Source organism: Hydra vulgaris, chromosome 10, assembly GCF_038396675.1.
Source record: "Hydra vulgaris chromosome 10, alternate assembly HydraT2T_AEP".
NCBI lineage: Eukaryota > Metazoa > Cnidaria > Hydrozoa > Anthoathecata > Hydridae > Hydra > Hydra vulgaris.
In genome coordinates, this window is record NC_088929.1 from 41,796,840 (window position 1) to 41,822,866 (window position 26,027).

General features: G+C 28.3%; 1 protein-coding gene across 3 annotated transcripts in view; it reads left to right on the forward strand.

The window, feature by feature from the left end:
- The window catches only part of LOC136085973 (homeobox protein 2-like), a 101,540-nt gene that overhangs the window by 65,213 nt on the left and 10,300 nt on the right, over positions 1-26,027 (forward strand). For 2 of the 3 annotated variants that reach the window (XM_065808052.1, XM_065808051.1), the window contains exons 4-9: positions 7,646-7,714; positions 7,861-8,007; positions 10,959-10,990; positions 14,850-14,936; positions 15,950-16,276; positions 17,324-18,066. In XM_065808052.1, coding sequence (XP_065664124.1) covers positions 7,646-7,714; positions 7,861-8,007; positions 10,959-10,990; positions 14,850-14,936; positions 15,950-16,276; positions 17,324-18,066 — 1,405 coding nt within the window. The remainder of the gene's footprint in view (positions 1-7,645; positions 7,715-7,860; positions 8,008-10,958; positions 10,991-14,849; positions 14,937-15,949; positions 16,277-17,323; positions 18,067-26,027) is intronic. The other variant, XM_065808053.1, reaches the window with a different exon arrangement.

The window sequence follows — 26,027 nt, forward strand, 5'->3', positions numbered from 1 at the left end:
TAAAGTGGGAATAGTAGGCAATTTAAATAAGACATTTAAAGTAAAACGAGAAGATTTGTTACCTGTTAACGAAGAAGACAAAGACATTTATTATAAAAACTTTAACGAATATGTTAATACATTTTTAAAACCTTTGAAGAAAAAACAGCAAGAAAAAAAGAAAAAATGAACAATTTAACGTTTGACGATGTTTTAGATGTAAATAAATATGATTGTAGCACGTATTATTTTAGCGAAATTAAAAATAAAAATCAAGCTAGCGTGCATTATAATGTTTTGAACGATTTTAGTTTACCCTTGACACCTAACGATATTGACAAACCCACATTTAAAAATAACACCATTTTACATTTAGCCAGTATGGACGTACCTACAAATTTAACTCGAGTAGACGAAAGTCTATCTTTTTCTGAAAACGCTTACGGTTTAAGAATGGAATCCAAACCAGCTATAAAAAAAATGTTGTGCGATATTCAAAACGACATGATTGCTAATCCTACAAGACCCATAAAATATTTTTATCTTGTTACAAAAAGTGTTGTCTTGTACGCTAATCATATCCCTTTACCAGGTGACACGTTTCCTTGCTATGACATATTAGATATGGAAAACATGAGTAGCGATCATTTGAATTTTATGTGGTCCTTTTATGCAACAGGTGGAAGTAAACTCTTTGGTACTATGACACCCCATGGCGGACAAGATGATTTTTTTATTAGAAACTTGGAACTTTATAATTCCAGATTAAATAGAGTGCTCTATTTTTCAGACTTTTTTTCAACTTATTATAATAAAGATGCTAAAATTTCATCATTAAAATATTTTAATCCAAAATTATTATTTGATCCTGACACTGAACTTAGATACAAAACAGCTGTAGTCAATATGCCCATGATCAAGTTTAGTTTAGATGCAAACAACAATGTACAACAAAATTTATTCAACGTCAATACCGCCCCATTTGCTAACAGAACCAACTATAACTTATTGTGGTATTATAAAAAAAGTAACGAATATGCAAGCAACCCTTCTTTTTTACAACCTATTCGATCTAGTTCGACTTCAACCGTACAAGAAATAGGTTTGTCTTATTTTGGTTTTTTTTCAAACAGAACATCTGCAACTGCCTACGTTCTAGAAGATTTTACCAAATTACTACAATATAATTATAATAGTAGTAGATCATTATACGACAACATATACAACTTATCCTTAAACACTCACACTAGTAAAAATTTTGTAATATATGCAAAACATCCGCTTTTAACCGCAACAGAAATAGCAGCTATTTCACCCGAAAGACAGATTATTCTAAACGGTGTAGAAGATACTTTTGTTCGTCCGTTTATTCACATCATGCTGACACCCAATTATAAAAACCCCTCATTATCTTCGGGAAGCTTACTTTCGGATACCAGACCGTTAACTGCCGATGATAATATTCTTAGTGTTGATTTAGATATTTATATTCATAACATATTACCTATTGCAGAAAGTCAAAAATCAAAAACAAAACACATTGTACCGTGGCAAATTGCTTTTTTTTTATTAAAAATATTAACCAACACCAATACAATACCTTTTGAAGGCAACCTATATAACGTAGAAACTAATCTAAACGATTTCAACATACCTTATAATGTCAATATTCATATTAACGCCTTATGGAAAATTTGGAATGATTACGTTGATACTAAAAACCCCGCTACGCCCGGAGTTTATACTACTGAAAAAATGGTACTACCACAATTTGCAGATATTATTAAAGCTGCTTTTGCAAGTATTCGCGCACAAACGGCGAGCAGATTACTCTATGTCACATCATCCGAGTTGGGAGCTGAACCTGTAGAATTATTAACAAGTTTTTATCAAATATGGTTTCCTCTTTCATCTAGATCATCTAGAAAATATTTTCGTTATACTTTGAAAAATATACCTTTAGCTTCTTTACCATTACCTTTTTTTAACGTCGATCAAGTCATATGGCCTGAAAGAGAATTAAAAATGATGGATGTTTTTACCGAAAGTTTAAACGTAACAAACAATTTACTCAATCTCAATTTAAACAACTTGACCTTTGCCGATCATACTTATGCAGGACCCGATTTTAACATGTTTAGTAAATATCTTACAAATATACCCAAAGGTATACCTTCATGTATTCCCCAACCTATTGACGGAGTATCCAATTATTATACTTTTTTTTCTTTACCCTCCTTCCAAAGAAAATTATTATCACCCATTAAATTGAGCGTATTCCTTAAGAGAAACATGTTAGGTTTTAAAATGAGTCATAATTCCTATTCAGATTATGATATCAATTATGTTTCCCCAACCGGAATTATTGGCGAACCCGAAATAAAACCGAATTATTGGCGAACCTTTCAAGTGTTACCTTCCAACTTACCTGATGACATTGTCAAAATGTGGACAGGCGATAACGCTTTAATTGCTAAATATAACGCAGAAACTTTTATTGAAGTTTTAATCTATTGCGAACAAACCAAACCTCTATTTTCAAATAGCATCAAAGTACCTCTTGTCACTACAACTAGTTTTGAAAGAGCGACAACACCGACTCATAAAACATGGTTAAATAGTGTCAAAGCTATATTACAAGGAAATAATCTAACAGAATTGGTATTTTATTGCACTTCGCTCACCGGTCAATTTATTTATCAAAAAAAGAGCGACGGTACGATTATACAAACTTGGACAGACAGTTTGCCTTTAAAAAATATCATTTTAAAAATGTATCAACCTGTTGGAAACAATCCTGTACCTTATACTTTACTTTTACAAAGAGATCAATACAGTTTAACTCAACAAATCAATCCCTTTGTTATGCAAGTCGATCAAAATATGACCAACGCCATGTCGCTAGATTTTAAAATTCAAAAAAAAAGACTCGCTTTCTTAAGATGTGCTCTAGTTCAAATTAGTAATTTTAATAACACTGTTTCCAACTTTCCTTCGACTACAGACACTTATATTTTTATCAAATGCGATCAAGCTATAAATTGTGGAATGTATATGAACAAAATTTATGTTCCCGGTATTGTTGCTTTTTTCAATTTAACAGACTACACCAATTCGACTCAAGTGACCACCAATATTGATTTTACAAAAAATCGTAATCCTTCTATTCAAGGACAATTATCCACCTTTGATATCAACGATGTAGACGACTGGAAACAATCAAGATGGTCGTTTCTTAATTCAAAATCTGAACCGCTCACCTTTAATAATCTTAGTTCTACCGTTTTTTTTAATCCTACGTTAAAGATTCAAATGGTTCCGTTTTACAATTAACTAGTTTGATTAGTATAAAATAATGTCTTTTATTTTTTATTATGATTAAGAAAATATAAAAAGAAAAAAAAGTTGTTATTTATTTTTTTCTCTTACCTATTTACATAAAAAAAAATGAGTCTCTTGTGCGCCAAAGGAAGATATCATAAAAATTTAGTCAATTTAGAAGAAAAAATGATGCAAGAATCAAAAGTTAATCCTAAAGAACAATTCACTCAAATTAAAAATCACATGCAACAATTACAAAATCAACTAACTCAATATTCCACCAAATCCGAATTGCAAAACATGAAATCTGAATTGGATGAAATTAAAAAAATCAAAAATAAAAAAGAAGAAATACCAGAAGAAAAACCTCCCAAGAATAGGAAAAAAAAGGAACAAATCAAATCCAAACCTAAAAAACGAAAATATTCAGAATCTGAAACCGAAAGTTCAGAAGAAGAAGAAGAACTTGTTGAAAAAAAACCTAAAAGCAAATCTAGTCCTTTACACATTTGTTCGCAATGTTTTCAAGAAGTCAATGCTGTTGACAAGATAAACGGTTTATGTAGAAACTGTATTATTCAACAAAGAGCCATATTATCAAGTCCACTCATGCAGAATAACAACGACAAAAAGAAAAAAAAATTGAATAAAAAAAGTCTAATTGAACTTGGTTACACTCGTGCTTTAAAAGACGTTAAAAATAAAAAAATACCATTTAAAAAAACTACTTCAGAATCAGAAGATGAATAAATAGGAAAAAAATGTTTTATTTCTTTTTTTTCAAAAAAAAATGGGTTCGTTAGCTAAATATGTGAGAGACGGTGACGGCAATCGTTATACACCCAATACAAACGGTCATATTACTATTGAAGATGTTTTGGCACAAGCAGACCACGAAAATCGTTTATTGCAAGAAGCAACAAGTGGTAATATTAGTGCTGAATATAAAGCGATATTAAATGAAAAATATCCTGGATTTCAAACAGCTCAAGCTCAAGATGAAGTCATTGCTGTTAATAATCAAAAATTTTCTTACGATCTTACTTCTGACATGGCTAATTTAATTTCTTTTACCACTATACTCAACGAATGGACATATCTACCCGATTATTATATAGATTTTGATTTATTTCTTTATAAAAATGTCAACACGCAAACAAGATTTACACCTACAACAGACGATGAATTAGTCAACAAAGTCTGTCTTTGCTACAACTTTATTCAAGCCTTATTTAAATGTTTAAAATTTTATCCCAACTATCAAATAAATAATACTACTTGTTCGAACAACGCTATCATTAATCGTTCTTATGATCGATTTAAAACAATGCTAGTTAAAAAAAGTTATACAAAAGCGTTTAGAGAGTCGTGGATTAATCCTAGTTTAGGTTTAACAGAAGAAACTGAAAATACAACCCCTATTACTTTTACTGAAACCAAAACGCTTATACAAGCTGCAGACCCTAATGGCCTCATTAGACCACTTACTGGAACACCAGCTCCAGTAGCTCCTGGTTATCAAACAGCGCTAAGAGATAGATATAATGCTTTTATGACTGCAGAAAAAGGTTGTAAATTTAGAGTACCTTTGAGTTTAATATGTGAAATTTTTCAAATGAAAGAATATTTTGGAAAAAATAAACAAGTAAGATTTGAGTTTTATATTGAAAACGATATGAATCAACTATTAGAATGGGTTAGACCTATTACAGACGCACAAGTAACAGCTCTTGCTAATGTAGGAGTAGCTATAAAAAACCCAATGATTTATTGCAATACCTATAGACTCAAACCTAGTTTACCCTTGGAAAAATCTTTATATCTCAACAGTAAAAAAGACGAAATGTATACTTTACTACGTATCGCTCACTACGAACAAGTTGTCACCAATGTAGAAAATGTGACGGAAGTCACTGTTAATTTGGGAAGTATAAAGACAGCAGATCTTGTACCTCACAGCATTATATTTTCTGTTACTTCAAAAAAAGAAAGCGATCATTTAAGCAAAAGTTGTTTTACACCCGTTGAAATGGCTTGCAACATGATTAAAAAAATCACCCTTTATAATTACAGAAGAACATATGTTAATTCAGCAGGTGATACTACTGAATACGATTTGACAAAGCAAGACGATCAATTGTTCCTTTGGAAAAGTTATGTTTCCTTGTTTAAAGGAAATACACCCTCTACTTTTAATATTAACAATATTGCAGATTTTTATACTGCAGACGATGATAGCTTTTTAAGAACTCCTAAACTCTATTTTAGTACTACTAACACTACAGAACCTTTAGTCATCGATAGCACTAGCGATTTTAATTTTATCAACGATAAACCTCCTGCTACTATTGCTGGAAATAATTCGTTTCAAATCAATGTGCAATTTACAGAACAATTTAAAGGTGTACTTGTTATATTTATGCAATATCAAGCTCAAGTTATAGAACAAGGTTCAGGAAACGACACTCAAGTCACCTATATTCCTACCAAATTTAAATCGTCTTAATTTGTTATGAAAAACATTTGTCATTTTATTAAACAAACCCTATTTGTATTTATTATTTTATAAGTAAACGGCTATTTATTTCTAAAAAATTTTTCTTAAATCTAGTTGTTTTTTTTTATTTGTCGCGTTCATGGCTCGCAGACGTACAAGAGGTCACCGTCGTCGACATCATAAAACTCGTAGAGGGAAAGGAAAATTTATTACCAAAGTGAAAAATTTTGCTAAACGCCTTTTGAAATCAAACGTAGGAGGTTACGCTTTGGATTATCTTCAAAAGCAACGCAATGCGTAAAATAGGGTGTTGCACCGCTTGTAAAATAAAAAAAAAATCATATAAAAAAAGAGGAAGAGGGAGAGTTTATTTACCTCCTTTAAAAGGAGCTGGTAGAAAGCGATTTAAAAGACAAAGAAAATACAAGACACTTTAAGAAAAATTAAAAATTTACCCTTGGTATGAGGCTTAAAAAAACAAATGCAAAAAACTAAATTTGATCATGTTAAAAAAACACGACTTTACAATATATAATTACTTTAACCGTCCTCAAACATGTCGTAATGCATAGAAAAAGAGGAAGAGGAAGAGTTTATTTACCTCCGTTAAAAGGCGCAGGTAGAAAACGATTAAGAAGACATTTAAGAAAACGCATGCGTGGTCGATTTCTTCCATTCTTAGGTCCATTGTTATTATCATCACTGATAGCGCGATAAAAAAATGTTTAAAAGAAGACATAAAAAAAGACATAATAAAAGACATAATAAAAGACATAGAACAAGACGAATGCGTGGAAAATTTCTTTTTGGACCTCTTTTAGGAATGGCATCTAAAGCCATTATACCAGCATTTGCTAGCGCTCTTCTACCTACCATTGGTAAAGCTGTTTTGGGTGGAGCTATCTCTGGTGGAATTTCTTACGGAATTAATAGAATTGGAAAATAATATTTTTATAATATATATATTTTTACACTTTGTTTTTTATTATTTTAGTACAAATATAAAATCCCAACAGTGTTCCAAGTAATATAAAAACTCCTAGTAACGCTCCAAATAAATATCCTCCTGCTACAATAACAATAAATAAACTCGAAAGTGTTATTATCGACGCTACTTTCCATGCATTAATACACTTCAAAATTTCGAATATGATTCCCATGCGAGTCGTGTGTACCACCATTATCTATCGGAGGATCTTGTTTATAAGGTCGAACTACTGCTACGGTCGTTGGAGTTTGAAATTGTTGTAACGGTTTGTTTTTTGATTCCATTCGTTATGAACCCATTTCATTTTTTTTCACGCTTTATATACATTTGGTCACGCTTCATTAAATTTTTTTTGTCACCTGATCTTTTTGCGCATGCGCCACCTTTTTTTTTTGAGACCGGGAAATTTTCATCACTTTCATTTCCTAAATTCTCAGAATTAGTCAGAATTGAAGGTTCATTTTTTTACAAGGACCGCGGTTTCAACGTTTCAACGGACCTCGGTTTTAACGTTTTATTTCAACTTTTTTTACACGGTCGGTGACACTGAATCTGAGTCTGACTCTTACAAGAATTGTAACTTACGTTATCATCATGTATATATTAAATATACATAAAAAACATTAAAAAATTTGATATTGGTAAACTGTTGACTATAAATTAAAATTTATTACTCTTAATATAATACTGCATCACATTTGTATTAATTATTTTTTTAAATTTAATTTGTTTTAAACAATTAGTTTTAGTTGTTTTTTGGCGTCAAATAAATGTCTCATGTGCCTGTTATTTAATCTATTAATTAAGTTTATTTAAAGCTGATTACTTTGGATTGTTTTTTTAAATAAATCTTGTTTTAGATATTTCTAAAATTGCTGGAAAATGGATGTGGAAAAGGTGCAAAGCAATATTTACGTGATCACGATGTTGTGAGAAGATTAAATTTATTATTTCAGTTAAAACTACTAGATTTTTTTGATGTTGTTGTTGTTATTGACTTGTTTCTTATTGGTTTTAGCTTTACCATGAGTTTTTGTTGTTGTTGTTTTATTGACTTGTTTCTTATTGATTTTAGCTTTACCATGATTCACTTGAACAGTTACTGGTATCTAAAGACAGTCTTCCAGAAAATCTTAAACCAGAAAATTTAAAGAACGTTTGTTTTTCATATGTTAGTGAAGTATATAAAAAAACACCAAGGAGCAGACTTGTTTTGTTATTTGTAAGTGGAATTAATTTTATGACCATGAGAATATTCAGTAAACAGTGTTTTAATTAAAGACTTATTTTATTAGTAAAAAATTACTACATTCAACAACATCCGTGCAGTAGTCCAAACCATCTGTTCGCTTTTGTCCAAGATCATTTGTTGTTGTTTTACTCCATCAACATCTGTCCGATATCATCTGGAAGTTCAATGACCCCTAACAACATCTTTAGGAAGATGTAACTACATCTGGTAATTTCTGGCCTAATAACATCTAGAAAAATTTCCTCCTAATGTAATTGCAACTTAAAAAAGTCTTATCTGTTATTACATAATATAATTAATAAATGGTTTAAATAGTGTATTATTAGTTGATAATATTTTCCTGATGTAATTACATCTGAAAAAATCCTGTAGCTATTCTTAATATAAATGAAATGATGTAACTACATCTGTAGAATCCACAGATGTAGTTGTACAGATGTTGTTATACTTAGATAATTGAAACAACGTAACTGCATCTGTAATATTCAAATACTTTTTACGCAGATGTTAATATACCTCAGTGTATTTATGGATGTTTTTGGACAGATGTAGTTATACCTCATTATATTTACAGATGTTGTTGGACAGATGTTATTAGACATAGCAAAAACTGATATTGTTACCCTGAACCATTTTATTACCTGTTTGTTGAATTAAATTAAAATTTTCAAGAGGTTTTAAAATAAATATCACCTATTATTACCATCTGTTTTAATGGAAATATTAAAAAATAAAACTTCAAGAAAAGCAACAAAAGTACAATTAGCAGACACCAAGACAACACATAAACACAGATTTAAAAGTTTTTGCTTTAAGTTTTTGCTCAAGTTTTTGCCAGTTTCAGTTCGTTTCACAGTCAAACTTTTACATAGTAAAAGTTAAAATTAAACAAAGTAAACTTGTAATTATGTAATTTTTAAAATTAATTTTGAACAAGTTACAAACAACAGTTGCACAAAAAAAAGTTGTATCTACAATTAGTGTGCATTTTTCTTGCAATCAGTACTGCAATCAGCGTGCGTTATCTTTTTTTTCTGTGTTTATTGCATAAGAAAACCTTTTAATAAGAAAGAATCAACATCATTATGTTCAATAACACTTGGTGTCTAAATGAAAGCGTAAAATATATCTAAATAGAAGCCTCTATTTAAAGAAACCAATATGTTCACTTTATATTTAAAGTGAACTCTTAATTTTAATAATCCTTCGTTACTGTTATAATTGATAAAAAAAATTTTAAGAGTTAATAGTTTTTTACGGCTATAAAAATTCATATTTACAGCTAATAAATTATTGTTCATAAAGAAGAAGTTACAGATTTTAATTATTAAATATTTTACTTTCAGATGCTCTTTTGGAAATAACCTGTTTGAAATTCAGGATTAAATATTTTGATTGTGACACTGATGTGTTGTTCAATTTGAATACTTAAAAAGAAAACTCAATTGCATTCATTAAAGAAACCACAGCATTTTGTTAAAGGGATCCCAAACCTCTGAGTCATGTTGTGTTCTTTTTTGTTTGTTTACATAATTTTACTTTTTTGTTTGATTATATAATTGATTTCTTATGCAAACAAAAAAAATCAATGACGTCATGTACTAAAACTCTTAGGATTAAAACGCGCTTGATTAAAATATCAAGTCCGTAGATTGTGGCGCATATTATGCTGACTTTTAGACCTACAACAAATAGGAATAAAAAAAAAGTTTGTTTTTTTTGGCATGCATTTATTTATTTTTTTTTTAATCAAAAAAATTTAGCCAAAACATTTTTTTATCATTCTCTTTAATATAAACCCAACAGAGCGGGTGATTAAAAAAAATGGCTTTTACTCATTAGTTGGTCAGCTTTATGTTAATAAAAAGTTTTATTCACGTAAAGCTGAGCAATTACTGAGTAAATTGCTTAACTTTACATGAATAAAAATTTGTGCAAAACTGCTGAAGTTTTTATTCAAGTAAAACTGACCAATGATTGAGTAAAAGTAATTGCTTTTTTTTATTCACCCAGCCTAACATTTCTTTGAGGTTTAGGATCCCTTTAAAGTAAAATATTTTGTCACAAAAATTCTTTTTGTTTTGAGAAGGCAAAAAAAAAAAACATTTAAGCATCATATTTAGCATCCATAAATAAATAAATAACAATAATTAGCATATCATTTGACAATTTTTTTTTTTTTTTGCAAACTATAAATTCTTTTTCTGATGTTTTTTAAGAAATAAGCGCAACTTAAACCTCTTCAGCTTTTTTTTTTCTTTTTTAAACCTCTTTAACTTTTAAATTTGTAAACTTCATAGTTAAAATGTAAACATAAAAAAACCTAATTGCTCGAAATAAAAATTATAATATTGAATGTCTGCTACATGTTAACCAATATGTGAACCAATCATTAACATTATTTAGAAGGATTTTTAGGCATGTTTTTAAAAGCATATTATATATTTTTGTATATAATTTAATAAGATTATAATTTTTGACTTTTAATTATGTAAATTTAAAATGATAAAACTATTATTTTTAAATATTTTTTTTAGACATTTATTACAGTTTAACAATGAAGTTTAAAATGAATGTCTTAAAAGAAAAAATTATTATTTTGTAAAGTTTTACATTCAAATAAAGCTTTTCTTATTACCCAGGAATCAGTTAGAAAGATTTAAAAAATTAACCTTTGTCATGAGAAAGAAATATTTAAGTTTTTTTTATTTGTCCTCCTCGTTAAACTTGTTTAATTAAATAGATTTATAGATATGCATAAGTAATTATAACTATAATATACAAGATAACATAAATATAGTTTATAGTATTTAAATATAATATTACCTTGGTTAAATTAAAAAAAAAAAAATGAATTAAAATAAATTCTGTGATAAAAATATTGAAATGAATTAAAAATAAAAATTAATTACTTTTTTAAGGACAATTTTATGAAGGAAAAGAACAACACTAGGTCAGTTTTTTTTTGTTTCTTTGTTGGGTAGTTTGGTAACTTTGTTTAGTAGTATGGTAGTTATGGTAACTTAATTATTTAAAAGATGATTTTATTGCAGTGTGTTCGTACATATAATATAATATAATTCCACATGTTCTATTTGTAATTTTTAGGACTTTAAAGTTTTATGTAAAATAAAATGACTTTTTCTTTTAATGGCAGTGGTAGTTAGAGCTCTGTTGTTTTAATGTATTATACTTTTGCCTCTACTTGTTTTTCTCTTTTTTTTCCTTCTAAATGGATTTACTTTTTATGTTCATTGTTAATTTATTTTATGATAAACCTTTTTTTTAAACAACTATCTTAAAAGAAGGAAAACTCTAATATAAAATCCCCAATTTAATTATAAGAAGGTAAACCATGGTTGCTAATCTTATTAGTGGTAGTCTAATTATCACAAAATAATTGTAAATTTGGTTAACAATACTAAATTAATTACTGGCTTCTAGACAAACATCAGTTCCTAACGATCCAATAAAGTTTAAAGTATGTCCAGCACAAGGAAAATATTTGTGAGGCTAATTTATTCTAAAATTTCCGGTTGCATTTCGTTATATTTTCCTGATTTATTAAATGCATCATTGTACAATTGAGATCTGCAATCTGAAATGTTTACTCCATTTTTTCTAAAAAAATTCCCAGTAACTGCTTAGTTCTTAGCTTCATTATTAACTTCATTATTATGAGTTTCATTATGACTGCATTTACCACTGACAAAAAATTTATGTTTTTTAACTTTTTTTTTGGCTTTTTGTTCTTTTTCCTCTTTATCTTATGCGTATATGTTCCACGTTCATAAAGTCATTTTCTAAATATAAAAATTAAATTTAAAAAAATTATTTTTATAGAAAAGACAAAGTTTATTTATTTGCCTTCGAAGTATTGCTTTTCAATTTAACTTGAAATTAATGTTTTCTTAAATTTAATAAAAATGAATAAATAAAAATCAAAAATCTTAAAAAAAACTTTTATTTTTAAATGTCTCCAAAAACTCTATCTAGTTGAAACATAAATAATAGAACCATGAGTATTAAACTTTGTTTTTTGTTTTTTTATTGGTAGGAAAGTAGCTTTGTGATTTTTTCAAATATTAAGTTTTCTCAGTGCTGTATTTTTTAGCATACAAACAAACAAGAAAGTTAGATTAGGATTGAGAAAAGGTGAATCTAGTTTCTGAGATTATAAGGCATTTTTCATAATAGTTAAAAAATTTTTAATTATTTTCATAAGAAAATTAATAATTAAGAGCAAAACTGTTCTAATTTACATTTATAGTAATTGAATAAAATCTAATTAAGAAGTTTTGATGTGTGTTTGAGAAGTACTGCAACTATGTAGTTATATATTATGTAATTCAGAGATTCGGATAAATTGTTAAAATCAAATTTGTTCTTTAAAATTTTTTATTTATTTAGTAGTGAATCAAAAAATTGTTGTATTATGTGCCAATACACTTTGACCCGAAAGTCTGTTATTAAATTAAAACTGCATAATTGTATATTTTACCAAATTGAAGTATGATTAGTTTTTATAAAAAGTTGGCATTGTGCCAATTTTTACTTATGTTACCATGCTTTTTTTGTTTGTGTTTGTGTTTTTTTTTTTTTTTTTTTTTTTGCACATGTGTATATAAAATTTTGTTCTTTGTACAAAAGTTTGTTCTTATTTGATTAATCCTTTATTAATAAGCTAAAAATGTTTTTATTATCAGATTCAAAATTTTAAACATCACTGGTTAATCAGCTTTTTTTGTCAATTAGAAACCGGAATCTGATGGTCATATAAAAACTTTAGTTTTTTGAAAATCCTTGTCCTTGTTGATATGGTTTTTATGCTCTAGTAGTTTGTTTCTTGTTGCTATTTAGCTTGATTTTTTACTTGTTATGGTATTCCTTCAGATCATATGGGAGATTTCTATCCAAAAGAAGTTATTGACTTGTTTCTAAGTGTATTATGTACTCCACAAGTCTTTTTGTAGGGTGTATTTAAAAAATGTAGGGTGTCTCTAGAAACATTCAACAATTAAATCAAATAAAATTTAAGAAAATATTAACTGGTCATCTGTACTACTATATAATTGAATAAAATATAACAAATAATTCACTGGTCATCTGCACTACTATATAATCAAATTAAGTTTAATGAAGTATTTACTTGTCATCTGTACTACTATGTAATCAAATAAAATTGTAAAAAAATTCAATGGACATCTTGCACATTTTTTTATAAGCCTAGATTAAATTATAAAAGCTTGTTTACAATTCTCCATTAATAAATATTCTCCATTACAAACTTGTTCACAGACATTACTACTCTACTAGAAATATATACAATGGAAAACTAAACGTAACATCTTTTAAAACCCAGAAGTAGAGTAAACTTCCCATCGTTTATCAGTGCATCTGTGAATAGAACAAGAGCTTTGTATGCATTTTGAATGATTCCAAAAAAATACACCCTAAAATACCTTTCTCCATCTTAAATAAAATCAATTAAAAAAATTCTGGAAAGCATTTTGTTCTAAGTTTTAGACATTATTATCCTTAATATTAAAATATTCTTTTAATTTTATTTTTATTATTATCATCAGTATTATTGTTCCTATTACAAATATTATTTTTATTATTATTAAAACTGTTGTAAAAATGATTTATGGAAAATAAATAGCTTGTTGTTGTGTTGCTGATTTTTTTTTTCTTACTACTTTAAACCTCAAGGTTTCAATACAAAGTGTTTTATTATTCTTTAAACCTCCACAAGGTTTCCACACCAGGTGTTCTATTGGGGCATGAATTGTCATTTCATCTTAGGATCTTAAAACTTTAGCTCAACTCTATGGTTTTATCCATGCTGATAACACTTTTATTCCTTAGAAATTTTTTATCAGTATTTATAGGGTTATAATTTTTTAAATCAGTGTTTACAGAGTTATCAGTAAGCAAGAGATCAGTTAAAAACATTTAGGTGGTGAAATTATTTTGATAATTTCTTTTAAATATTTCTAATCTAACAGTAACAAATTTAAACATGCAGATGGTTTGAACCTTTGGTTTAGCTGCCGTATATTTTTGTTTAGAACCTTATTGAATCATTTTTAGGTGTTATAATGAATAAAATATTAGAATACAAAGTTATATTAGAATAAAAATGCCTAAAGAAAATTTTCATATTTAATTTATTTAAAGAATGATAACAACTCAACATAGTTAAGAAGAGATCCAAACGATTTACATTTCTTAAAAACAAAAATTTACGTTTTTAAACTTCAATTTCTGTGTTTTCCACCTTTTTTCGACAAGCTTTTCTTATATAATTTATTATTTTTTTATAAATCTTTGTTCAACCAAAGCATCAAACAAAACAAAATTACCACTAAAATACATAAAACGCATCAGGGCAGCGCTATAACAGTTAAAACAAATGTGATAAGTATTACAACATTCCAAAAATGTCTCTTATTTGAAAGTAAAATTTAAATTAAAATATTCGATAAATGGCTAAAAAGCTCATATTTTATCTTTCTGTAAACAGTAAAGACGTTAAATTGAAGTTTTTTGAAAACAAAAGGGCCTAAACACGAAATTTTTCGTTGGATCTCTCCTTAACTATGTTGATATTGTATTTTTTTGAATAATTGTTTATAAAACAATTATTTAAAAAAATACAAGAATCGTAAATTTTATCGAAAAATATTTATATATAAAAGAACTACCAAAAAATTTTTTTAGACAACATAATGATGTATTTTATTTTTTTATTTTTTTTCCTTTTAGCAATTAATTTTACATTATTAATTTTTTTTTACTTATGTTTTGAGGTTTAAAGAAAAAAAGTTTCTTGATAAAGTTGATGAGAGTGACATTGATATTAGTAAGGAAGTAGTTGAGAATGCATTACCTCAGAGGTATATTAAAAGTTTTTTAGTATTATATTTAGTTTGGATATGTGCGATTATTTTGTGAACCATTAGAAGTTTTGTTTTTTCTATATTCATTTTATTTTTTGGATACTTTATCTTCATTGAAAATCCTTGGAATTTGCTTATTTTAAATACAAAAGAGTTTATTCTGACAAAAGTTCATTTATTATTGTTGTTATTATTATTATTATTTTATTTAATTGTTGAAAGTGCACTAATAGATACGTCATAAAAAAGTTTTGTTTACACTCCAACTAATTTCGCTTTGAAAAAAAACTTAAAAAGTTCAAGACGAAAAAAAAAAGCAATAAACAAAACACATGTTTTTTTTTGTTGTTTTTGTTTAACATAAAATCAGTAAAAATTGTATGACTTAGTACGTATTTTTTTGTGTTATTTTGTATGAATTAGTATTCTGTATGACCATGTTTAAACTATAAAATCCATCGGTGCACAGTTTGAAATGAAGGAGCAGATTCCTTTAATAGTTTCACCATTTTTTTATGAATTTCTGTTGCTAATAAACCATCTCAAATAAGAAATTTTATCACTGCACAACATTTGGTTTGTTCCATTGTAACAAAATACACTGACACGACAACTTCAAATAGCTTGTAAACAAAGAATGAATTGACAAATCAAAATAGAATTTATTGTTTGTTCAAGCGGAAGATAAAATATAAATTTTGATTCCTCTACTGGTTATTAGGTGTCACCTTCAAAACCCATTCAGCCAATATATATATATATATTTATATATATATTTATATATATATATATATATATATATATATATATATATATATATATATATATATATATATATATATATATATATACACACACATACATACAAACATACATACATACAAACATACATACAAACATACATACATACATACATACATACATACATACATACATACATACATACATACATATATACATAAGTTTTGAATATAATTCTTTTCAAGGTTAAGTTTGTAATTTTTTTTTAGTCAAGTTATGACCCTTATACCAAAAGAAACAGATACAGATTATAGCAACTCATCTGAGCCAATGCTAAATTCTTATCAGTCTTTAACAGCTTATGTAGAAAAAGAATCAGAAACTTTCAAGGATTCGCCTTGCATACCAACAAAACATAATTTATCAAATGATTACTCTAAAGAAACTGTTGACTATGAATATTCAAAAAAACACATAAGAAAATCATTTAAATGTAAAGGAAGTTACAAAATATATAACACTCGTTCTGATAAAAAAGTGACTTCTAATCTTAACTCACATATGTATATAAGTGATTTGAAAAAATCTTTTATGAGGTATGTTTTTAAGATATTTTTTTACTTTCTCTTTTATCCTATCCTCTTTTATAAATATTAGTTAATTTTTACATAATTTTCATACATATTAATATTATTTTTGATTTTTATTTAATATTACTTTTACATAATAATCATTATTTTAGAAATAGCGGCTAGGAGTAATTATTAAAAAAAAATTTTTTTAATTTATAATTTTGCTATTCAATTTTGATGTCTGCGCACAGTGATTTAGAAACACTTGAAATTTGGCTAAAATATAGTTTTTTGAGTGTGTGTATATATATATATATATATATATATATATATATATATATATATATATATATATATATATATATATATATATATATATATATATAGCTTTTACATCGTTAATATTTTTTAAAATCAGCTTTTTAAAACCACATTATTTGAAAATGGGGCAAGTTGGGGCAAATAAGTTTTATAGTTTCTAACAGAATGGTACAAACTCTCTTTAAAAAAAGAATTGGCTTTGCGAAGGAAGTCTAAGGTAAAAAGTCCTAGCACTATAAAAATCAGTTTAAACTCATAAAAATTGCATTTTTTAAATGCATTTTTAATAAGATGTATCAATACATATTTACATAGTTTTATAAATTAAGATAAATGTATCTATTATCTTTGTACACAATGAAAATTAAAATAAAAGGTTTTGTATTTAGGGAGAAAATTAAAATTAATAATGATAAAATTTTAACGATAAAAAAGAGCTGTTTTCGGTCATTTTCAAACAAAAATTAACAATTATTTTTCAATTAATCTATTATTTCAGTACTTATTGTTTTTATACTGTTAGAAATATAAGAAACTGTAGAAAATAATTAGCTAATAACATTGTTTAAATTTCGCTACTCATAAAACAATATTTTGGCCAAATTTCAAGTGTTTCTAAATCATTGTGCTGCGGTGTAATTTTAATTACCCAGAGTATAGCTTTTTAATTATGAAAATTACTGAACAGCAGTTAAGTAAATCACTGAAAAGTCTAAGATTGTAACCATGTAATTATTTTGTTTGTTTTAGAAATAATAGTGAAAAATCTGATGATAATTTGATATTTGATGATGGGAGATCTGACATCTCAGATTTACAAACAGAGAATATAGGGGTCAAATACTATGTTGATATTAATAAAGTTATTTCACCAAAATACATTAAAAAAAGTAATAATGAGAAGCAAGATGTATATCACGAACAAAATAGATTGAATAATGATAATAATGAAACTGAAAAAAATAATTCTAGCAATCATTCCTCTAAGCTGCAAATAGATTGTCAAAACCTTACAGAGTTAAGTAACAATGAAAACTTTTGTTCAGCTGTGCCAAATAATTCTATTTTGGAAAAGAAAAAAAAAGTGAAAGTTGAGAATGTACTCACAAACAATAATGCTTGTCATACTTTGACAACCAACCAAATAAACTATAATTACAATTGCAACCTTAAAACAAAAGTTAGCGATCAACAAACATCAGCTGATTCAGACAACATTGATATTAAAACATCAGCCGATTTGGCTTGTATAAAAAATATTGATAGTTTGAGTGAAGATGTCACATCTAAAGATACAAATATTGTAACACCAACATCATTAAAAAAAAACTTAGGCGATGAAAAACAAAATGATTCTAAAGTTGTTTTTGAAAAATGTGCCTGTCAAAGCAGCAAAGAAAAAACTGTTTCATCTAGCGTTGCAAGCAAAAAATCTGCTGTAAATTCAGATGAAAGTGGCACTAGTTGTAAATGGTCAGATGATGAAATTGAAGGTTTTTATTTTTTTTTATTTTTGTTTAAACCAATAAAACTAATAATATATTAATTTTTTTTTCTTCGCGCTCACAGTACTGCGCTCAACTTGTTTCTCCACGCAGCAACCTTGTTCGTCAAGGTTTGTACTTTGGAGGTAACAAGTTGAGAGAAAGTCATAACCACAATAAGTAGCCTCCTTCACTATTGTGGCCTTGGCTTTAAAGAGGTAAACAATTTAAAAAATAAAAAATTTTGTTTTCAGAATAATTTGAAAAACTTTAATCTTAGCTTATATTAACAAATTAAGATTTACTCAAATTTGCATTAACTTGTTATAATCCAAATATACCAAAAAATGTGACAACCAACCCCACACTCTGTGATAACCAACCCTATGGTTAGGGTTGGTTGTCACACAGCAGAGATCTTTAAAAAATGATTTTAAAACAAAAGGTTTGTGATGGGTTTTAACTTTATGCTTACAATACAAGCGCTCTACACTGCTAATACCTTTAGTGCTTTATAGTAGTATATAATATCTATATAAAAAAATTTTGTTTACTTACAAACTAAAAAGTATTTAAAATACTCTTTTTTTTTTCAAAAATCATTTTTCACTAATAAATTCGATGGTTAAAATTATGCTGAAAAATTTGTTTTCAGTTCTCTTAGTTTTAGTTGAGTTGTTAACTAATGCAGCAACAGTTGGAAATGAAGGAGTAGATTTCTTTAACACCTTCACCATTTTTTATGAGGTTTTGTTGCTGCTAAACCTTCCAAAATAAAGAATTTGATCACTGCAGAATATTTGGTTTTTTCAATTGTAACAAAGTACACTGACACATCAATTTTAAATAGCTTGTAAACAAAGAATGGTTTGATAAATCAAAATAGAATATATATATATATATATATATATATATATATATATATATATATATATATATATATATATATATATATATATATACACACACATACATACATACATTCTTACATACATACATACATACATACATACATACATACATACATACATACATACATACATACATGCATACATACATACATACCTACATACATACCAGGGTTGGGAAAAACCCGGGTTTTTTTTAAAAAACCCAGCCCACTGGTTTTTTTTGGGTTTTTTCGGGTTTTTTTAAAAATAGCTTTTTTTGCTTAGAAAATGAAAGACATAATACCTATTTTGCATTCAGACTATCTTTAAACATTTAATTTTTTCAAAATAATAATTAAAAACACATGGTAATAGTTATATTTATTTATTGAAAAAAGCTTTTACAAGGAAAATTTAATAAATTGAAGAACTGTTAATAAAATTCTCCTTACATAATTCTACTTTGTTTGATTATTACAATAATTTTCAATTCTTGTCAGCTTTTCAGATGTTTTTGACAGATTTCCAGTTAAACACTTCCTCTGGGATCATCAAGAATAAACTAAAACAAATATAAATTACACTTAAATAATAGAAATATAATTTTTTTCAGAATTTAGATGGTTATACTGAAGTTAAAAACGATTTTTCCTACTACTTACCTACTTATTGATCAGATTCGATATCATCACAGGAACTGCTGTCAGCTGCTGACCATTTGTGAAATGATTTGTAAATCTTCACAAGTTTCATTGCCTTATCTGCACCAAGACGACTCCTGATCTTCAACCAGACAAATCCAAAGGTTGAAAACCATCTCTCAATTGAGGCTGAGCTAGCAGGACAGGAGTGTAGAGAAGCTAGAAAGCTGCAGAAATTGGCAGAAACCTCTTTACCCCTGATTTGAGATCTAGTAACCTTTCCTTTCATGATGTTCCACCATTCTGATGAAGAGATAACCTTTAGTGATTCTGAGAACATTTGCTTGGGGAACACCTCCCTGTCCTTCAAGTTAAACTTGTATAGTAACCATTGTTCTGCACTGTTTTCATTATCATTATCAATGAAGCTTTTGTAATCATCTACATAGCGATAGTCAGTTATATAGGCCAAAATATGAAAGAGTTGTACAGCATCTTGAAATCTCTTCTTTATGCATCATAGTATATGGATAGCTCTTCATTCTTTATCAATGAATACCAGATATGAACTGCGTCAGAGAGATGATGGGGATTACCTTAGACAAAAATCACACTGCATCTTGTCTAAGGTAATCCCCAATTTTTTCATTAGACTAAGAAGATGACTTGCCTCACGTTTGATGGCTATATTTTCAATTATTCTTCCAATATTGGCTGGAAAATCTTCCATCTTCTCTCCATAGATCTCCGCGTAGAAGTTATAATTTTTCTGGTATGTCTCAATGCAGGCAACTTGAGAGTTCCAGGGTGTTTCATTTGGCAGCTAAGGCATACATCCACCTTTTTCCTTTAACAAACCATGGGCCATATGCACATTTCTAAAATATTTCTGAACTTCCACAACCTGTTTTAGAATTGTTGAAAAAGAATTGCAAATGTCTTTCTGTAGCAAATTCATGTAGTGTGCATTACAGCCATATGTTAACATATCAGGATACTCTTATTTGATCAGCTCTTTCATTTTCTTCATCTTAGCTTCATTGTCAGTGCAGACAGCAAATACAAACTTGTTATAATCATTTTTTATGCTAACTATAGCTTCATTGATGATTTTGAAGCAGTATTCTGCAGTTTTTTTTCTGATCCTGAGTCAACTATGTTGTACAGATAACTCTTTTTTCCATCATAAAATGAGTGAGCAATTATTGGGTCATTCTGAATACTAGACCATCCATCTTGACAAATTACCAACATGTCTTTGGTTTCCAGTTTGTTCTTTATACCAGCTGACAGATCATCATAGACTTCATTTAATAGATCTCCACCCAGTTTCTTTCGGCTAGGTGGGACATACCCAGGACGTAGAAGAGAGCAATGTTTCCGAAACTCACAATTTTCCACTGAATTAAAAGACATGTTAGAGCTGAAAAAAAACCGGGCAACTTGCTTGTCTATGGCATCTTTCTGATCATTTGATGTTCTAACTACAAAGTTATTTAAGTTACTACTTTTAAAGCTTTTTGCTGGTGTGGAGCTGGACATAATAGATCCTTCAGAAGTTGAAGTATCTGACTCATTTGACAAGAGGCTAATATTGCTCATTGAGCTTCCAGGTCTTGGTTCTTGTTCATCAGTGTCCTTCTTTCTCTCTTTACACTTCTCCAAATGAATAAGAACTCTTTCAATTTTTCCACTAATCTTCTCTGAACAATGGTCACACTGAACACTATTTTTGTCCCCTTTTATCTCACTGACCTCCTTCCACTCCCATCCTTTCTTCCTTACACTTCCAAATGGCATTCTTATAAAGATTTTTTTCTGAAAAATACACATTGCATCGAAATATGCAAGTTAAATATACTTAATGCTACACAAATAATAATACTGTCTGAATAAAAGTTTCTTGAGTAATTTGTAAGATAGAACACAGGCCTGACTTTGATATGGTTGATGAAAGCCACTGAGATCACCGAAAGTATATTGTAAAAAATACTAAAATTATTTTTTCAGAAATATTTCAAAAAAATCATGTCTTTTAAAAATTTTGATTCTTATTAAATACTATAATAATATCCATATCCTCTTTTCAATAATAGTTAGCTTTTAATTAGTCAAAATTATGTTTAAATGTTTTCTGAAATCACAGAAAAAAACCAAGAAAATCACAGAAAAAAACCAAGCAAAGAGAATCCTTTAAATAAAATATTATTTTAAAAAAACCCAAAAAAAATGCCAACCCTGATACATACATATGGTCTTGAATGGTAGTCTCACCTTTAGTGCTTCATAGTTATATCACACCTATCCAAAAACGGTCCCAACCTCAACTTTGAGGAATAAAAAAATGATCAATGGGGCATTAATCTGCAAGGTCTCAGGTATCACCAGATGTAAAAGTTAAAACTATTCTCTTTAGCCAAAAGAGAAAAACACATTTAAAGTTTTATAGCACTTAGCGCTACTGATCGCACTTGGAGCCCCGTTGTAAATCTATTTTGTTTTTTTTTCACTTTTGGGTTATGGAGTTTTTAAAAAACATCAAAAACTCTTTACATAAATGTGTTGGCTATAACCTGACAAAAACCAGCTCTTTAACACTTGTGGTTGTTGTACAGGGACCTAAAGTATAGGGAATGGCATTAAAAGCCTCTTTAAAAAGAGACAACGGATGCTTTATGCTTTTGTTCTAACCTTATTATCGACTATGTAAGTTTCAAAATTTAATAAAATGAAGCCTTAGCATGTATCTTTCAGACTAAGAAAATAGAAGCAAGATATCTTTTATTTGTGCAAAGATAAAGCTCTTAAAGTAGGAATCTCACCTTTCAAATAATGACCAAAGCATAGCAGCTTTTTGTGGTTTTTATGCTTTTTAAAGATTCAAAGTTACATGAAATAACTAATTTAGTAACAATATCATGTGACTAGTGGATATGGGATTCTATGGTTGTTAGACTTCATATTTGTGTGTACTTTGTCTGCAAAAAGAGTGTGTTTTTTGTCCAAGTTTGTGTAAAATATGGGATAGAAAACACATAGTTAAAGGCATTTTTTCTAATTGTTCTGAATTTAAAACACATAAAAACCTCTTTATATTTCAGTTATTAAACCCACAGGTTTGCTTTGTTGTTTTTGTTTAAAGTGATTGACCAAATATTGGAAATACACACAACAATAACAACTTTTTTTAATTTAAATAAGAAATATCTTTACTGAAATAGGTTTTAACAAGATATCAAACAAACAAAAATTTCATTTAACCTTAATCTCCCATTGAAAAACAAACACATACAGGCATGAAATGATTTCCTTTAAAAAAAATTACTTTATGGTGGTGTTATGATGTTTATTACTTTTTCTTCAAATTGCTGTTGAGATTTTTTTATTTAGTACTTGCAAAATAAGATATATACTTCTAATTAATTTCTTGTAAACTTATGATATTTTATAAAACTATAAATAAATCAATATAGTTTATAATATAAACAAAAATTTTAGACAAGAATATTTCTTATCAACAAATGTTATATCAAGTATTTCTAGAATAAAATTCTAGAAATCACTGTTTAGCTGTTTAAAAAAAAACGAATTATTTAAAAAATTGAATTCAATGATGCTTGCTATTATATATATAGTCAATAACACATTTCAGTAACTGGCCTCCATAACCATGGTGATCAGGATTTTTTTTTGTACCTATCCTATTGAGCACTGAAGATTGAATGCAAGGGCATTTTTAATGAGCACTGTTGATTGCTCACTAAAAATGCCCAATGCTGTACCCTTCAAAGCAATAAATTCAGGAACATGGAAGAACACTGCATGGGCTTCTGGGATGACTGAAACTGGGAGTTAAAGATATAAGTTCTTAAAGTCTTTGATATGTTGAACATATGCAGTATTTAATGTCCTTCCAAAACAGGAGCTAACCACACTCTTAAAATCTTGGAATGTTTTCACAAAACCAAACATCTGGCCAGCCTTTTTTCTTTCAACAATTCTTTGCAAAACATCCATATTCTTCAAAAGCTTATGACAATTATTCCCATGATAAGGTTGTAATTTCAATTTGAGAAGTAATGGCTAATATTTGCTTTTAGGTCTTATCTTTAGCATTGATTTGTAAAGATGATTCACAATTACAAGGAGAAGATAAAGTTCCATTGGGGGAATAAATTTCATAACTTGTTTGACATCTTCTTGGTCAAACAATGGTTTATGAACAACATTATGAAAATCCTTTGCGCACATTTTTCCATTCTCTTTCATTGCTGAAAATGTTTCAGAAACTTATGAAAATGCCAAGATTTTTTTGGCATTTTCATAAGTTTCTGAAACATTTTCAGCAAAAGCAACAAGTAGCTGACTAGGGTGGTCCATTTTTAACTTTTTTTTGAAATTTTAACCGGGGTTTTTACCAGTGATGACATTTTATCAAAATTTTTGGTATTTATAAAATACCAAAAATTTTATCAAAATTTTTGGTATTTTATAAATACCAAAAATTTTGAATTTAGAACAAATTTTACATCCCCCACAAGACATTGGAAGTTTAAGTAATGGATTGCGCAAGTGTTGTGAAAAGTTTTTACTAACAAACTGTTGCTTTTTCTTAATAGGGTTTACACAATTTATTTGACAATCACTAAGGAATAATACTACAAAAATTTATTAATTTACGACTTATTGTACTTATCCCGCAAGAGATTTGTTTTAAAACACCTCAGATATTGTGTAACATAATTCAGTTTAGTTACTCTTTTTCCAATACATTTCAAACATTATAATATAGATACTTTCATTCCATTATGAATTCAATATTGTGAAATTGCATTTAAAGAAGTCATTAATTCTTAATTCTCTTGAGACAACAATAGTTCTTAAAAACATGCCGCAACGTTAATAAGTTTAATTTACAACGTTTTAAATGAACATTGTAATAAATTTGTTGTTTTAATAAAATTGTTTTAAATGAACCTAGTGCGGTAGTGGTGTAGTGGTAGAGAGGTTCCGAGTTCAATTCCCACCACGTCCCTGGTAGTACCGCGCTCAACTTGTTTCTCCGCGCAGCGGCCTTGTTCGTCAAGGTTCGTGTTTCGGAGTTATAGAGTTGAGAGAGGGTGATAACCACAAGTAGCCTCCTCATCTGTAGTGGCCTTCTCGGCTTTGGGGAGGTGAATTATTAAAATAAAAAAACCTGTATCATTTTAATATTGCTAAGTATATATCTAAACGTATAGTCAATAACAGTGCTTATATTATAAGCTTAAGTCTTGTATTAAACCATGACAATGGCTCCCATACTAAAGAAGATTGGTAGACCTAGTAAAAGTTTTGGAAATAATGTATCTATTGATGCAGAAAAGTCAGTATTTAGCTCAGGAAAAAAATGTTCACTACATTCGATACATATTCCAGCTGTTGCTATAAATAAAAATATTGACAATAAAAAAGCAGATATTCTTCTCGTTTAAATCATTGGTTTGTTGATTTTTCTTTAGAAAACTTTAAAGGAGGAAAGCTACCATTGAATAGAACTATATTGCAAAGATATTTTTTAAGAAAAGAAACAAGACTCATTGCAAATCATCTAGTTAGCGAAATTGTTGAAAACTTTTGGTTACCTGCTCGTATTCCAACAAAGCATAACAAGAAGGACTGTGCTGATCAGATTGTCCATTTGGTAAAAGAATATGAGACACTGAAAAAATTCCTGAAAGCAGAAGAAAAAAGCTACATCTTTTACAGTCTGTTTGATATATCTTATACAGACACTTACAGATTGCTGAAACACTCTGGTAACGACGAGTGACTTGTTAACTGGGAATTTCTAAAAAACCAACGAAAGTTTCCTCAAGTGGGCTTAATGGCTGGAGTTGAAAAAATACTTGCTGAAAAAGAGCGACAACATTACATCAAACTACCGTATCAGGAAAGAAAGAAAAGAAAGGAGTTGCTACATATTAAGAAACAGCAACTCAAATGTTTAACAATTTTTGATAATAATGAAGTCAACGAGGGCAATGAATTTTCTTCAGATATTAAGGAAGAAGATGAAAGAGATCAAAGTTTTTCAGTGAAAGAGAAAAAAAGCATCATTGCAAATCAAGGATAACGATGAGAATTTCAAAAAGAGAACTATTAAAAGAAATGTGTACAGTTGCTGATGGATCTGGTATTAGTGAAAGACAACAGCTACTTATTTTGGGAAAGACTTTAGCATTATGTGGAACAGCTTTAAATGATGTTACACTTTCTAAATCATCAGTTAATAGAGCAAGATCAGCTAACAGAATTGAAGAAGCTAAATTAATGGAAGAAACTCCACCTGAATATTTGGAAATTCATTAAGATGGAAAAACTTTCAAGCAAGCTACTGGAAAAAAGGAAGAGCGACTTGCTGTGTATGCAGGGCCACCTCCTAAATTGCTAGGTACTC